Source organism: Tachypleus tridentatus, chromosome 9 (assembly GCF_004210375.1).
Source record: "Tachypleus tridentatus isolate NWPU-2018 chromosome 9, ASM421037v1, whole genome shotgun sequence".
Lineage (NCBI taxonomy): Eukaryota > Metazoa > Arthropoda > Merostomata > Xiphosura > Limulidae > Tachypleus > Tachypleus tridentatus.
The window spans coordinates 143,008,826-143,025,021 of NC_134833.1; the positions used below are offsets into that span (position 1 = coordinate 143,008,826).

The following is a 16,196-nucleotide window of genomic DNA, read 5'->3' on the forward strand; positions in this document are numbered from 1 at the left end:
GTAGTATTATTACAATATTTAACATGTTAAATATTTACTCGAAGGAAATGTTTACAATTTCATCAAGTAACAGCGAGTGTAAAATATGTTAATGTCTACTTTCTACTCCTTCCCAATGACAGTTTAACGAAGTTCTTCAGGGTTTTTTTTTTATAGAAGAATTAAAAATATCTATATACAGTTCTTCTCAAGTACACACTCACTGAAAACAAATAACCACGATAACATTACTGATGAGGTTTAATCACGATGTCAACAACAACAAAACTGAAACTTGCACAGCGACTGGACAGTTTGTACACATTAGAATTGGAAGTACTTTTAACATTTTACTTCCATAGCGAGTAAAAACAAAAAAGAACTAAATGAAACTTGTATTGATATGTAAAACTATATTTTATATAATTTCTGCAAATTAAAATATTTGACAGTGTTCCGAATCCTCAGCTGATGTCTTCAAAAACCAGAATAGTAAAACTATGATCGGTATGATACTAAAACGCCAGAAGTTCCTGTGCCTTTAGGTCCAATGACGAATGTATTAAGCACCTAATGACACCTGTGGTTTAAAATGCAATTTATATGTAGGGTTCTATAATAATGGTACTTCTACGTACGTATGTACCTAAATTTGATGTGCATATTCATTGCTACAATCTCTATTTGGCCTTCTTTATTTTGAAACCAAAATATATTCGGTAATAAACCATCCAAACAATAAGTTACACAATCTACCTAGTTAAAAGGTTGATGTATTACCAAATAATAGCATCTGTTAAATAAGTTACACAGCAGTTGTAAAGATTGTATTTTTACAAGCAAAATTACCCATCCCAAGATAAAATGGAAAAAAAATAAGTGAATCTATCAATATAAATTACTTGGTATACTTTAAAAATGTTAATTGTTTGTACTGTTAGTTCCATTCACAGCTAAAGCTCCTAGCTATTTTTACAGACCATCGCGAAAAGTATCACGATTAGGCTAATAGACGTATGGTATATTATTAATATTATACTAACACACATCTACATAAATTTTTTATGTAAATTGAACGACAAATAAACTGTTTATAAACAAATAACCAAAAATAGGTGGAGCAGAAGGTGTTGGTACAGTTCAGAACGTGTGAAAAAACTGATATTCCCGTAAAAATTTTGTTTAGTTTGGCGAATAAACTACATTATACCATTCCAGAGCTAGACACTGAGTTCATAATTATTGGAATTTAGCCAGCAAAACATTTACTTCCGGCAATTTAGCGCCGTCTCCATTATCTGCTTGGCCATCATGGCGAATAGGATACAACTATCCAGTGATCTAAAAAACCGAATTATTGTGAAATACAAGTCTCGTGTGGCTCTTTCTGGTATTGCTACACAACTTAATATGCCGACATCTACTGTTCAAAGCATGATTGCAAAGTTTAAGCTTACAGGATCAACTGCTAACCTCCCTCGTTCTGAACGCCTCACCAAAATTCCAGAGAGAACCAAGAAGGTTCTCAGAGAAGCTAGTAGGAATCCTCGTCTAACACGTAATGACATACAGAAACTGGTAAGGGAAACTGGGGTTGAAGTAAGCACCTCTATTGTTACGAACATGTTACGCTCTTTTGGGTTCAAAGCGTGCCATTCTTGTAGATCTCTTTATTTAAAGCCTCTTCATTTAGAAGCACGATTGAAGTATGCAAAAAAAGCATGTAGATAAACCCTTTACCTATTGGAAGAGTATTCTTTGGTCAGACGAGACTAAAATCGAGCTTTTCGGCCACAATGATGTTCGCAATATTTTCCATAAGAAGGGGGGAACAAAATCTTCCAAAGAACAACATCCCTACAGTTAAACATGGAGATGGCTCGATCATGCTATGGGGTTCTTTCAGCTCTTCTGGTGTAGGCAGCCTTCACCGCGTCAACAGAATCATGAAAAAAGAAGAGTACGTTGATATATTAGGCACTTATATCATTGTGGAGTGGCCATCACAGTTACCCGATCTCAAACCAATTGAAAACGTCTGGCATGAGTTGAAGACCGGGGTTCATCAGCGTCATCCGAAAAACGTGCAAGAGTTGGAGGCCTTCCGTGAAGAAGAATGGAAGAAAATACCAGTCGAGCACTGTCATACAATCATGGAGGGCTATGAGGAGAGATTGTGCCAAGTAATTCACCTGAAAGGCTACACAACTGACCATTAAAAGTAGAAGCACGAACACTTTCTGCCCCTCCTATGTTTGGTTATTTGTTTATAAACAGATTATTTGTCGTTCAATTTACATAAAAATTTATGTAAATATGTGTTAGTATAGTATTTATAATATACCGTACTTTTGTTATCCTAATCATGATACTTTTTTAAGTTATGAGGAAAAAACTACTCACGACGCAGGGGTACGAACACTTTTTGTCGTAACTGTATGTCTGGAATGGAGTTGGGTACAATAATTTTCCAGCCTTAGGGTAAAAAATGTTATTGACAGTTTTCTAGAGTTATAATTCTTTCTTTCTCATCCACCACTTTGTACAAGAATGAAAGTAACACTATGAGGGTCCAGTTGACACTTGTACACTTCATGGTCTTTGCCACCACAATGAGCATATGTAACAGAATCGTCACAAGATGCCTTTAAAAGACTGAATTGCTGATATTATAAAGACTGGAGAGGGTTAGGAATATATGACTGTAACTTACAATGAAGATAACCTGCCTTGACAGAGGCAGACAAACATGGAGATGCAAATATCAAAATGAGAACACCGGTTGTCAGCATAATTTCATCTTTATTCGCAGAGATATGTCACACTGAAGAAACACTTGACAGGAGAAGCCAGCAAGGATCTTCATCTAAGAGAAGTTTTTAAATCCTTATCAACAATAACTCCTTGTGAGGAATTCAAAGTAGCATGGGGAGTAAATTCAGTTGGTATATCCTTCATAGCCTTTCAATTCAGGAATTCAGTGTGTTTTGGTGTAGTATTTCCACAAAGATGTCCTCAGAATGTAGCTTCTTGACTGACTATGGGGAGCCAGCAAGCCCTTATAGTTCCTTCTGAATAAAAAAAAAAAAGGGTGGGGAGCCTGACACGGAAAGCAATATAAAAAAATAAGATACAGGATCACGGTGAGTTGAAGAGTGTTAGTCAGAATTTAAGAGGTGGTCGTATACCAATGAGATGATCTTTTACTATTTTATTTTACTTTTTGGAAAGGGGGGATCCATAACAGAAGGAGATTGATTCAAGACCCACTCACCCTTCACCATGGAGTCACACAAAAGAATGCAATATAATGCCAAACAAGGGCACTACAGCAACGTCAGGGCTTCATGAGCACTATACTCAAACACCAGTATCAGACACAATGTACAGAACACCTGATGTCCAATACTGATACTCAGTTGACCCTAGCCCAACAAAACCAGCTGGTTGACCCAAGGGAGAGAGCCACCCTAAAGCCAAATGTCTAAAGGAATTCAAGGCTAAAGATGCGTGTTGCAGTGCCCCAGACACCACTCAACCATCACAATGCTCCCCTTTATGAGTCACCACACACAGCAAACACAAGTGGATGTTCAGATTCCAAAGCAGGTAAAGTGAAAATACAGAACCTTCTCTACGAGATAACCTCACCACCTCCACATCAAAGGGCTCTTCAGTAGATGTATTATTTATTTCTTTTATTTTTTAGAGCATGCATGCATTTAACACATTTTGGTACTCATACATATTGGAAAACTGTTGACCAACAAAAGTATTAGCAATAATTAAGATAGCTCTTAAATTACACAACATTGATACAATGAAAATTGTTAGACATTTATAGTGTTCTTTAAAAAAATATCTATCAACCCAGTAAGATACTATTTATAATAGTTTTTCAAAACACAGGAAAAGTTTTTTCTTCAATGGCTGAACCATAAATACTTCACATGGCTTTAGCAAGAAAAATTGGCATGAGAAGATATAAAATAGCCACAACAAAACACTTTACACAGTGAAGTCTATATAGCTTAGCAGGTGTGTATGACAAGACGAATGGTGTAAACCAACGTTTCCAGTGATGCTGTTGTTACTAAGTGTTAATACTGAAATAACTGTGGTCATTTACCTCCAATGGAAGATATTCATTCAAAATGTCGAGAAGCAAATATTTTTCTTCAGTGTTATGCATACGTGTAAATGTGTATGCAAACTTATCCTGCAGGCCCTAATATAATGTTGATTTTATGACTGTTGTATACAAAAGCCTCTCTGTATTGATTTGTTTGAGTACCCTAAACTTGGTTTTACCAATAACCTGTCATTTGTATTACAGATAAAGTAAATTTGTTTCCTGCTAAACAAAATGATTACAGACACACCAAAAGCACAACAAAATTGTTACATATACATCAGAAATATAATACAATCACAGACATATAATGCATCTAAACACCATTTCAGACACACTGAAAAAAAATTATCACACACACACACATTAAAATGTAGCAAACATTTTGTTTATCAACAGCCTAATGAAAAAGTTTAATTCTCTACACAGAACAGTATTCTGATTTACCTTATTTAATCAGCATCAAGATGCAGGAAAAACTAGTTTTAAAATTATCTGACTTTAATAATCCATTACATGAATATTTCTCTCTTCAGTCACTTTTAACACAGCTAAATCAATAACTGAAGGTAGTTTTTGTCCTCAGAATAGAGAAAACAACTGCAGACAGTTTAGAAGATTACTTACCTGAATAGAACACATTGCTGAGCAGACTCTCACGAATACACATGAATACACATACAAAACTAAACATCTATGTCGTACTTAAGCCTTTCAAGACTAACTTATGTCCTATTTTTCTAAAATTTTTCAAACTGAATTTCATTATAGGTTAAAAAAAGAAATGAAAGAATATTTAGGTCTTTTTTTTAATGTGAAAATCATTATTAAGATGTGTTGCTAGTGTTTTGAGGAACAAGAAAATGTATATTTGTAGAGAGATAGATAGACAGACAGACTCTTAGAAGAAACATATATAGTAGTGATGGCAGCAAAAGAGTTACACAAATAATAAAAACAAAAACTTTAATTCCATTCAGAAAGTTTGGCTTGGATGGAGTTGAAAGATCAAATGCCAAGCATAGATAATGAAATAAAGGTTGCTGCTGTTTATTTTAAAACTAAATGTGAAACTAAGCATAACTCTGCTCTAAGGATAAAATGAAATCTTTTGTAATTCAACAAAAAATTAAAAGTTTATCCTACTAGATGGAGCATCTCCACTATTTTATCTTAATAACAAAATGACAAATATTTTCCAGTGTTGTGTTACATATATGCCACCATTATGAGAAGGATTACAACATATATCAAAGTAGATGGCAGAACTCAACACTTCTTTTACAAACAACACATGATTAACAGAATATCACATTATGCTAAGTGATATAACTTACATTTAAACTGCAGTGAAAAGAAACAAAATAATCACATACTGGGTATAAAAATAAATCATTTGAAATCTATGAACTGTATCTATCAAAAAGCTCACAAGTCATAGTTATTTTATGAATTAATGATAGTTATATTTTTACTGTTATGTATATTAAAAAAAAAAGAAAAACCTAATCACAGATTTGTAAGGTTCATATTCTACTGAATAAATCCCATTATTCTGGTTATGAATGGTGCAAAAAGTCAGAGAATGGAGTATTATGAAATACTTACATAATATCTGCACAGGACAGGTACTGGGACAGTTATAATGATTGTTGTTTTCATTGTGATTCCAGTCAAAGTCTACATCTGTGCTACACCATGCAACTGTCTCTCCCTCTTCCATAACACATGACATACTGGTCACAAGCAAACCAGAGTAAGTAACAGGTATAACACAGGTCCTGTTTAGCCGATCAGTTGTTTGATTGTAACACACTAGTGGTAGAATGAAGAAATAAAATATTCACATCATGAGAACAAGAACACAATGACAAAAGAAAATAGGTCTTTGCTGAAGTTACTACAACAATTGCAGAGTAAGATAACTACAATATCAGGATAAAAAATCAAATGTTTATCCATCACATTAAATATTTGTCTAAAACTGTAAAAATATAAAGTATAAGCCACAATTTGAGTATAAAAGTACCTAAGAAGTTATAAACTGAAAAGTAATTTTATCATTCACAGCTTAAGATCAGTTCACTGAGTTTAAGATCAAAATAAGCAACTAGAAGTCTGAAAAATACAATTATCTGATTTTTCTTCATTTATCTTTGTTGAAGAGATGCAGCAATAAACAAACACAGAAGATATGTTGAAGCTTAAAAATTCACTTTTAAATTAAGTTCTATCCCTTATCCATTATATGTTCACCTGCATTATTCCTAACAAATGTCCTCACCTTAGAAATAACATTACATTGTTGTTACATGAAATCAGATATTCTTACCTTAGTACAGGTAGAAATAAAATAAAATTACATTGTTGTTCTACAAAAGTCAGATATCCTTATCTTATTACTGGTAAAAATAAAATTACATTGTTGTCACATGAAGTCATATATTCTTACCTTAGGTAGAAATAAAATAAAATTACATTGTTGTTGTACACAGCCAGATATTCTTATCTTAGTACAGGTAGAAATAAAATAAAATTACATTGTTGTTGTACACAGCCAGATATTCTTATCTTAGTACAGGTAGAAATAAAATAAAATTACATTGTTGTTGTACAAAGCCAGATATTCTTACATTAGTACAGGTAGAAATAAAATAAAATTACATTGTTGTTGTACAAAGCCAGATATTCTTACCTTAGTACAGGTAGAAATAAAATAAAATTATATTGTTGTTGTACAAAGCCAGATATTCTTACCTTAGTACAGGTAGAAATAAAATAAAATTACATTGTTGTTCTACAAAGTCAGATATCCTTACCTTAGTACAGGTAGAAATAAAATAAAATTACATTGCTGTTGTACAAAGTCAGATATCCTTACCTTAGTACAGGTGGAAATAAAATAAAATTACATTGCTGTTGTACAAAGTCAGATATCCTTACCTTATTACTCACAGAAATAAAATTGCATTGTTGTTACATGAAGTCAGATATTCTTACCTTATTACTGGTAGAAATAAAATAAAATTACATTGTTGTTACATGAAGTCAGATATTCTTACCTTATTACTGGTAGAAATAAAATAAAATTACATTGTTGTTACATGAAGTCAGATATTCTTACCTTATTACTGGTAGAAATAAAATAAAATTACATTGTTGTTACATGAAGTCAGATATTCTTACCTTATTACTGGTAGAAATAAAATAAAATTACATTGTTGTTACATGAAGTCAGATATTCTTACCTTATTACTGGTAGAAATAAAATAAAATTACATTGTTGTTACATGAAGTCAGATATTCTTACCTTATTACTGGTAGAAATAAAATAAAATTACATTGTTGTTACATGAAGTCAGATATTCTTACCTTATTACTGGTAGAAATAAAATAAAATTACATTGTTGTTACATGAAGTCAGATATTCTTACCTTATTACTGGTAGAAATAAAATAAAATTACATTGTTGTTACATGAAGTCAGATATTCTTACCTTATTACTGGTAGAAATAAAATAAAATTACATTGTTGTTACATGAAGTCAGATATTCTTACCTTATTACTGGTAGAAATAAAATAAAATTACATTGTTGTTACATGAAGTCAGATATTCTTACCTTATTACTGGTAGAAATAAAATAAAATTACATTGTTGTTACATGAAGTCAGATATTCTTACCTTATTACTGGTAGAAATAAAATAAAATTACATTGTTGTTACATGAAGTCAGATATTCTTACCTTATTACTGGTAGAAATAAAATAAAATTACATTGTTGTTACATGAAGTCAGATATTCTTACCTTATTACTGGTAGAAATAAAATAAAATTACATTGTTGTTACATGAAGTCAGATATTCTTACCTTATTACTGGTAGAAATAAAATAAAATTACATTGTTGTTACATGAAGTCAGATATTCTTACCTTATTACTGGTAGAAATAAAATAAAATTACATTGTTGTTACATGAAGTCAGATATTCTTACCTTATTACTGGTAGAAATAAAATAAAATTACATTGTTGTTACATGAAGTCAGATATTCTTACCTTATTACTGGTAGAAATAAAATAAAATTACATTGTTGTTACATGAAGTCAGATATTCTTACCTTATTACTGGTAGAAATAAAATAAAATTACATTGTTGTTACATGAAGTCAGATATTCTTACCTTATTACTGGTAGAAATAAAATAAAATTACATTGTTGTTACATGAAGTCAGATATTCTTACCTTATTACTGGTAGAAATAAAATAAAATTACATTGTTGTTACATGAAGTCAGATATTCTTATCTTATTACTGGTAGAAATAAAATAAAATTACATTGTTGTTACAAGAAGTCAGATATTCTTACCTTATTACTGGTAGAAATAAAATAAAATTACATTGTTGCTATGAGAAAGCAAATGTCCATACCTTGGTACTGACAGAAATAAAAAATTTCTTCACCATGTGCAACCTGGAACCAATTGTATGTGGGTGGCATCAAAGCAACTCCAATGCCTCCCTGAATCTTTCTCTCCAAGTGAGATTCAGAAGAGTACCAGTTAGTGTACCTGTTTTGGTGACGTCCTACTATAGGATAATTGTACCAATCTTCAATGTTCATTTTGTACTTTAACCCCAGCCAAAAAGATGGAGATTTCTTCACTGAGTCATTACTGTGAAACTGTACATGCTTGCTAAGAATAAGTTGTGAGAAACTGCCATGTGGAACTGCTAGATCCCTGAACATGTGGTCTTCACACAACTGATGAGCCTCTTTTTCTGTTACCAAATCAGCATTAACAAGATAGCACTTTCCACCTATAAAAACACCGTCCCCTTCACACTGTAGGTTACCTGAAAAAATGAAGTTTTACATGAAACCTCAAACCTTTTCTTTTACCTAACTTTATTTTAAAAGTATCATAGCTTTACACAAAAATTTGTTTGATTACCTTACAGGCTAATTGGCGTAAAAGAATCTAAGAAACAGGTGCACAACCCTTTTTATGACAAAATGTAACTAAAATCACGAAAAGTTCTGGTACTTAAGGAAACCAGTTTTAAAATTAGAAGTTGAGAATGTATTTAAACTGATCTCGTCAGGTGCATTACATAAACACATAACTTTTATATATACTTTTACGTATTTTTCTGTTATCTAATAAAAGATATAATGAATTAACAACATTGGGGGGGGGGCACCTTTTTGTCCACCTTATGCATATCTTGATAAATATTACATGAATGTAGCTTTATGTGGAACAAAAATTCCTGTCTAATATAGTACCAGAACTTCCTTGTCAATAATTTATTTACAAAGTATATATATCTTGATACCTGTTACACGAATCTGATTTTATATAAAACTAAACTTCCTGTGTAATGTGGTACCAGAACTTCCTGGTTAGTAGTTTTGAAACTATCAATATTTGGGAACTTTGGATGTAGTTTTTATGAAGGTTTCAACAGTTAAATATTTTCAAGTGGAAAAAAAAAAAAAGAAGTGAAACAAAATGCAATCAAACAAGATCATATTTTTCAAACCTAGTTTAAAAGTAAAAATGTTTAAGCCTCACAGTCTCACCTGGATTTTCACATACAAAAGGATACTCTACATCACAGTCTGACCTTAAAAGTGTGGAATCATTGCTTGAAAGATACACACACTCATCATTAGAATTAGGACTTTCACTCTTGTCTTTTTCCCATTCACTAAAGACTGGAATGATTTCTCCATCTGATCCTCTCCAATGTCCTCCATAATGGTATCCTCCAACCCAGGCATTTGTACCACTTGGTAGTAAAGTTTCCAATGTCTCAATTCCAAATTTATCTTTTAACAAAGCCAAGTAACTACTCTCACGTGCACAGTGTAAAAGTGCCATGAAAAACTTCTGTGGTACATCAACATATCTATAACATGTTCTACCATAACCGATGTACCCTTGAGGACATGATTCTGAAACAAAAGAAAAAAAAACATACTGGAAACAAGAAGTTTACATTTCTACTCCACATAAGTTATAAATATAAATGGTACACTTAAGTTTCAACATAATGTTCATTTCTTGCACTTTTTTTTGTAAACCAAATAACCAGTCAATTTCAGGCCTGTTTCTACAATTAAAGAATTCATTAAATTTAAAATCTTGCTTTCTGGTGTAAAAAATAATGATAATAATAAGTACCACACACATAACGGATTTACCATTGTACATTCATTTTAGTATCTACACTTGTTTCTTTATTGTTACCTTTTTCTACGTGGCATACATTCTTGACTGTATAGCACAAGTCCCACCCATTCTCAAAATCTGTAGAAAGTTCTTGACATAAAACAATACTTATTTGACAAAAGTGTGCTAGAATATTGTCAAAGTTTATACAAATTTGTGTGATTCCTAAAAAAAAAAAATACCAAACATAAAACTCAGTACTGTTTGTAAGTTTGTAAATTATTGTATATAAACCATCATTTGTAATAACCTTTATTAAAAACTGTATTGTTTTCATGTTTGTATATTAAAATATATCTGTGTTAAAAAAGGAAATTGTGTGTATAAATCTTGTTGGCAAATAACATAAATTTGACCCATATTAATATTTTATTAAGTTTTATATTCAAATTCAAGTTTCCAGTTATATGAAATAGTAATTCATAGCATATGTGATATAATAAATCAGAGACCTGTCCAAAATAAAATATAATACATAACAAAGTTAATCATCTATTTCACTTCCAGATGGTGCTATACACACTGGTGAAAAGTCCTAAGAATCATTATAGAATTAAAATTGCTTGAAGTGAAAGGAGTGGGTTGGTTTTTCTTAATTTAGTTAATAATTTTAAACCTTCAAGTTCACTCTTCATTAATTCTCAGAAAAAACAAAAAAACATTTTTCTTGTTGTGGACACCCTACTTTTTTAATTCAGTAGCTGAGATTAATTTTGAAGAACATTTTAGAAATATCTGTCCTTTAAGTTTAAAGAAACAATAGTTGAAATGGAGAGATGATTAAAATAATAATCCTATATTATAAAAATAATAAAAACCCATTTCAAGTATCTATCTCGGTCTCTTAGCTTTTCACAATAAACAAGAACAATTGGGTTTTCAGTTGAGAACCAACGAGAAACAATAACTTATTAATCAAAATATTATCAAATTCATCTTCCTATATCTGTCTTCAAAATATTTTCCATCTAAAGCCTTATCAAGTCTTTACAACTACCACAGGGTTTAGAGAGTGTCTATTTCACATTTTTTAGTTCTAAATCCACTTGAAGCAAAAACAGATTTCCTAAGTAGCACACATAGTGTGCATTTTATAATCCCAGTTTTTTTACACATACCTTTGTTATTATTGTTATTACTACAATCTTATTACCACTTACACCTTTTGGCTAGTTCTTAGGGTTTAACTTAGTCACATTACACAAAGCTTATAACATGTTTAGTAAATTATTTTGATTATGGCTCACCTGATTATTTTATTTACTGTTTAATGAATGAGGTCATTATTAACTTAATCTATTATTTTGTATCCACATAGACATTAGTTTCTGCTGTAATATCTGTACTGTCTTGCTTCCAGACTCTATATAATTAAAGAGTAATGTCTGGTAGTAACCACTTCAGATGTCAAGTATCTTTAAAGTTACAATATCAGAGTCATTTTGTAAACTTTCATTGGCCAAATGTTGTGTAGAAGGAAAATATTTAATTTGGAATATACACCACACTTTGCAAAAAGCAAGGGAATTGGTGATAATGTAAATAACTAGTTCTTATGTGTTTCTAAAGCCAGTTAAATTCTACTTTTCCTTCAGTGTATTTTATTAACGGTATTAATTAAAATATTCTACATAATTATAATTATTTACTTATTTTTATCTACATGTTACTGCTTATTACTTGCTATTATTTTTTATTGTTAACTTCATACAATAATTAAGTGCTAATTAAAATATTCTGAACTGGTTAAGAAATAGTGGAAGAACAACAAAATATTACTAATAGGGTGAATACCCAACTGATGACACAATTAATTATAATTATTAGTTTTAGTTAGATCAATATATTAAATTAGCCAAGTAATGCATTGTTTTTTTTGGTTCTATGTAAAAAGATTGTTCAGTTCAGAAATATATAACAGCACTATGATATATAAGAACATAAAACAGATTTCAAATTACAAAGGTGTAACTCTTAAAAGTTTTAGGTTAATCTTAAACACAATTATTTTAACCCTTAAACCCACAGAAGTTTTTCAAAATATTTCCTCTAACATAAACATCTAAAATTTCAATACCCTCATTTTGGTTCTGTATTTACGGAAAACTTTACAAAAACGGTGAACAAAATGAAATATTGTGAAATTACTCCCCTTCCCTTCATTACATGAAAACCAGGTATGGCAGATGTTGTAAAAACTCATTTACTTAAATTGTACAAAGTAAAAAAAGACACAATCAGGTACAATATTCTCTTTACTGACTTGGAATAGTTTGAAATGCATGGTTAATCTGGCCATTATCTATAAGAAGAATATCCTGAGAGTTTGTTGAGATGTTACTATATCCTGCTGATGAACTCCACTGGCTCAAGAAATCTTTCATATCTTGAGGAGCATCATCCTTAACAAGACTGGATGTGTCTGATGCTGAGCTATCATATTCTATCAACTCAATCCACTGATGTTTGAAGAAGATTTTCTTTCCTTGTAATCTTAGTCCTAGCAGGCAGTACAAAATTATTTAAGTAAACTAAGCCATAACCACATGAAGCATCTTTTCATTAATTTACTGTTGTTGTTTTTTTAATTACTAATAACAGAATACAGAAACTGTTTATCATCTTTGAAAAGCAATGTGTTTTGCTTTAACTTCTTAGAAATGATATTAGGACAAAATTGCATTTAAGGAGAGACAATCATTGTTATCACACTTACATGCTAAATTCACACAATTAACTACACTACTGATTTTTTAAAAAATATTAGAGTAGAAAATTAGATAAAAACATCAGATAATTATCTGTCAACCTATATGAAACAAATAATGTTGTAAAACTATGTTTTGAGATGCAGTGTATCAAGACACACAGTAATGTGTTGTGTAGCCAAAACAACTTGCAGGATACACTGTGGGTTATTAACAGGTGTGACAATTTAGCAATTTTATACCTTCTATACAATGGGCTGTGGTAGTCCAAACCACGACATACTTTCAGTGGACATGTTCTACTAGATCCTTACTTCATATATCAAATTTCAAGGCAATCCATTACGAAATCCGAGGTATAAAGTCTCAAATTTTAATTTCATTTCTTCCTTTTTTCTTCTTCACACTGAAGGTACAGCAACTTTATTTGATACATAAACAGATTTAACTTTAAAGGATTTTTTTTTAAACTTTGGTACACTGATAGATCTTTACAACCTAGAATTAGGTATGAAACTTTGTATAAATATAAACCATGGATGCAAAGTTATTCAACAAAGACCACTCAAATTTGATAAAAATCTTTGCGTTCCTCTAAAAAGAAGTCACATGGGTTGTCACTATAAACTTTTTAATAAAGCTTCATTAAAAAGCAAGCGTGGTCGATTTTTTAGTTTTTCTCATTCAGGTTAAAAACGGATGGTTTAGAGCAGTAAAACTATGGGCTGAAAGCATGTGCAGATACGTAAGTAGTGATTAGAGAAGTAAACAAAATTAATAGTTTCAAGCTCGAGTTTTCAAAAGAATTATACAAGTAGATTATTATTGATTACTCATTGCCACCTTTTCAGCATAAAATTGCTAAATTTTATGAAATTATCCTAATTTTAGAGCATTTAGGATTACATAATATTAACTTAAGTAATTAGCATAATTAATTATGCTTGATACTGTTGTACCAAGTACATGCAGGTGATCACAAGAAACTATTAATCTAGATTCTGTGGCATTATTATAAAAGAAGTTATTAACACTGTTTTGGAAAGGAAAAACTACCACCATATATTTTAAAGAATCTGGTTGGTCTGTGAAATATAGGTCTGTTCTGAATACTAGGATTACAATCCTAAAGCTGATGTTGGTTAGTATCGAGTGTCATTTTCTTATTTGCTGTAGTTTGTTGGTGTGTATTTACAAAAAGGTCATAATATCTAATAAAGAACACATTAGATATGAAAAAAAAAACAGGTGTGGTGAAAATTAATTTAGTGTGCAACTTAAAGAAATGAACTTAAAATTGTTGGCCTAACTTGGTCGGTATACTTATAGCACTGATAAGAAATTTACAGCAAATGTTCATTTATTGGTTAGCTAAGCTGCATATTGTTTTCCAAACCAGCATGTCCCAAGTTGAACAAAATCCACAGCCTGGCTAACTAAAAAATGATTATTAGCTAAAAAAATTCTTACTGATGCTATAAGTTTAGTTACTAGTTTTACTGCCAACTTTGATTTTATTCCTTTAAGTCATACACTTAATCCTTTTTTGGCTACATTTTTTTTCACACCTAGGGTGTTTTTGATTAGCTAAGGAACAAACATGATGAAAGAATTAATCTAGTCTCATTGTTTTTCGTATTTACCATATATGTTTAAACCAAAACTTACCACTAGATTCTACCTCACATATAAAAGGTGCTTTCCTATTACAGTCATGTCCTGACAGGTGTTTCTGATGAAAAAATACCATACACAATTCTTCACTCTCATTTATATTCCTTCTTACTCCTTTAAAGAATGAACCAAGTTTCTGGCCATTACTGAAGTACCAAGTGCCATCATACCAGCGTGATGACAAACCCATCCAGTGACGACTAGTGACACCAAGTTTCGTAGCTGCATAATTTTGAGTTCTACTGTCAGTAATGTCAGCAAGTCGGCCACCTCTATTAGCACAGTTTAGCTCAGCCATTGAATAGTTTGTTAAACTGGAAATTCGTTGCATACTTCTGTCTATATCAAACAGCCCAGAACCTCTTACATTGTTGATGATATAATGGGCTGAAGCATCAAAAAAATTAATTTTTTATCATTCACAAATTGGTACTGATGGTGAAGCACAACAAAATGACATTTTACATAAACAGTTCAACAGTTTAAGATAAATCTATTTATGAACACAATTAAGATAAATCTATTTATGAAGACTGTTTTCTGATATTAGAAAAATGAAAAAATTCTTCAAAAATGATTAACCTCTCAAACAAGTTAAGCTAGTTTTTATCTAATTTTCTATGCATAAAACAAGTACTATTCTGTTAAATTAGATCTACATTATATTTGTATGTTGTATTTTGTATTATCCTGTCAAAATTAATAGTTAGTATCATTCATACAAGAATGCTAGCTGATGTTCCAATGAGGATAAAACTTTGTCAGAAAATTACCTCTAGGACGTATGTTATTTAATAAGGTTTATTTAAGTTTTTGCTTCTTCACAACAGGATCAATAATGATATTTCTTGGTTGATTCTTATTAACTTTTGTTGAGTCCATGGAAACCTGTGATTATCTTAAATTAACTTTCAACTTTGTTAACTGAACGTGAAAGTTTAATACAAGTGTCTGGAAGGCAGATGTAACATTTGTCAACTCTTTGAGAACCTGTGATCAGCACTGTCAAGCAGCTTGTTGAAAAATCTGTTTATTATTTCCATGAAATTTTCATAGAAATGGTTTGACTCTCAAGGTTGTAATACCCTCTTTAAAGGCTTTCAACAGTTCACTTTAAGAGTAATTTAACTAATCTCTAGTTCTGTAGATTCAACTGTAGCAGCTTTGGCCCATGGAAAAAAACTGATACTTCAATATTGGTTCATAAATAACTAGTTCAACTGGATATGACATCCATCAGCATGTAAACTGTGTAATTTACCTGATGTTGACTAGAGACTGAAAAATATTCTTTACACTTTCTGTGGGCTTTTTTAGTCCTTAAACCCAAAAAAGTGAGAATAAATACAGGCCAGATAGACTGTATAGAATGCATTGTAAAATGTAAACCACATGACCTTATGCACTTTATTCAACTTTAGTATTATTATTAATTATTGGTAGATATTGTTCTTAATATTGAGAAGTGG

General features: G+C 31.1%; 1 protein-coding gene across 1 annotated transcript in view; it reads right to left on the reverse strand.

Annotated features, from left to right (window-relative positions):
* Window positions 1–2,322: 2,322 nt before the first annotated feature.
* LOC143227502 (uncharacterized) overlaps window positions 2,323–16,196 on the reverse strand; it is a 34,714-nt gene continuing 20,840 nt past the window's right edge. Inside the window, exons 12-16 of the mRNA XM_076458943.1 lie at window positions 14,722–15,114; window positions 12,609–12,845; window positions 9,694–10,068; window positions 8,538–8,963; window positions 2,323–5,926 (exon numbers count right to left, since the gene is read on the reverse strand). Of these exons, the coding sequence (XP_076315058.1) occupies window positions 5,598–5,926; window positions 8,538–8,963; window positions 9,694–10,068; window positions 12,609–12,845; window positions 14,722–15,114 (1,760 nt within the window). The 3' untranslated portion in view covers window positions 2,323–5,597. The remainder of the gene's footprint in view (window positions 5,927–8,537; window positions 8,964–9,693; window positions 10,069–12,608; window positions 12,846–14,721; window positions 15,115–16,196) is intronic.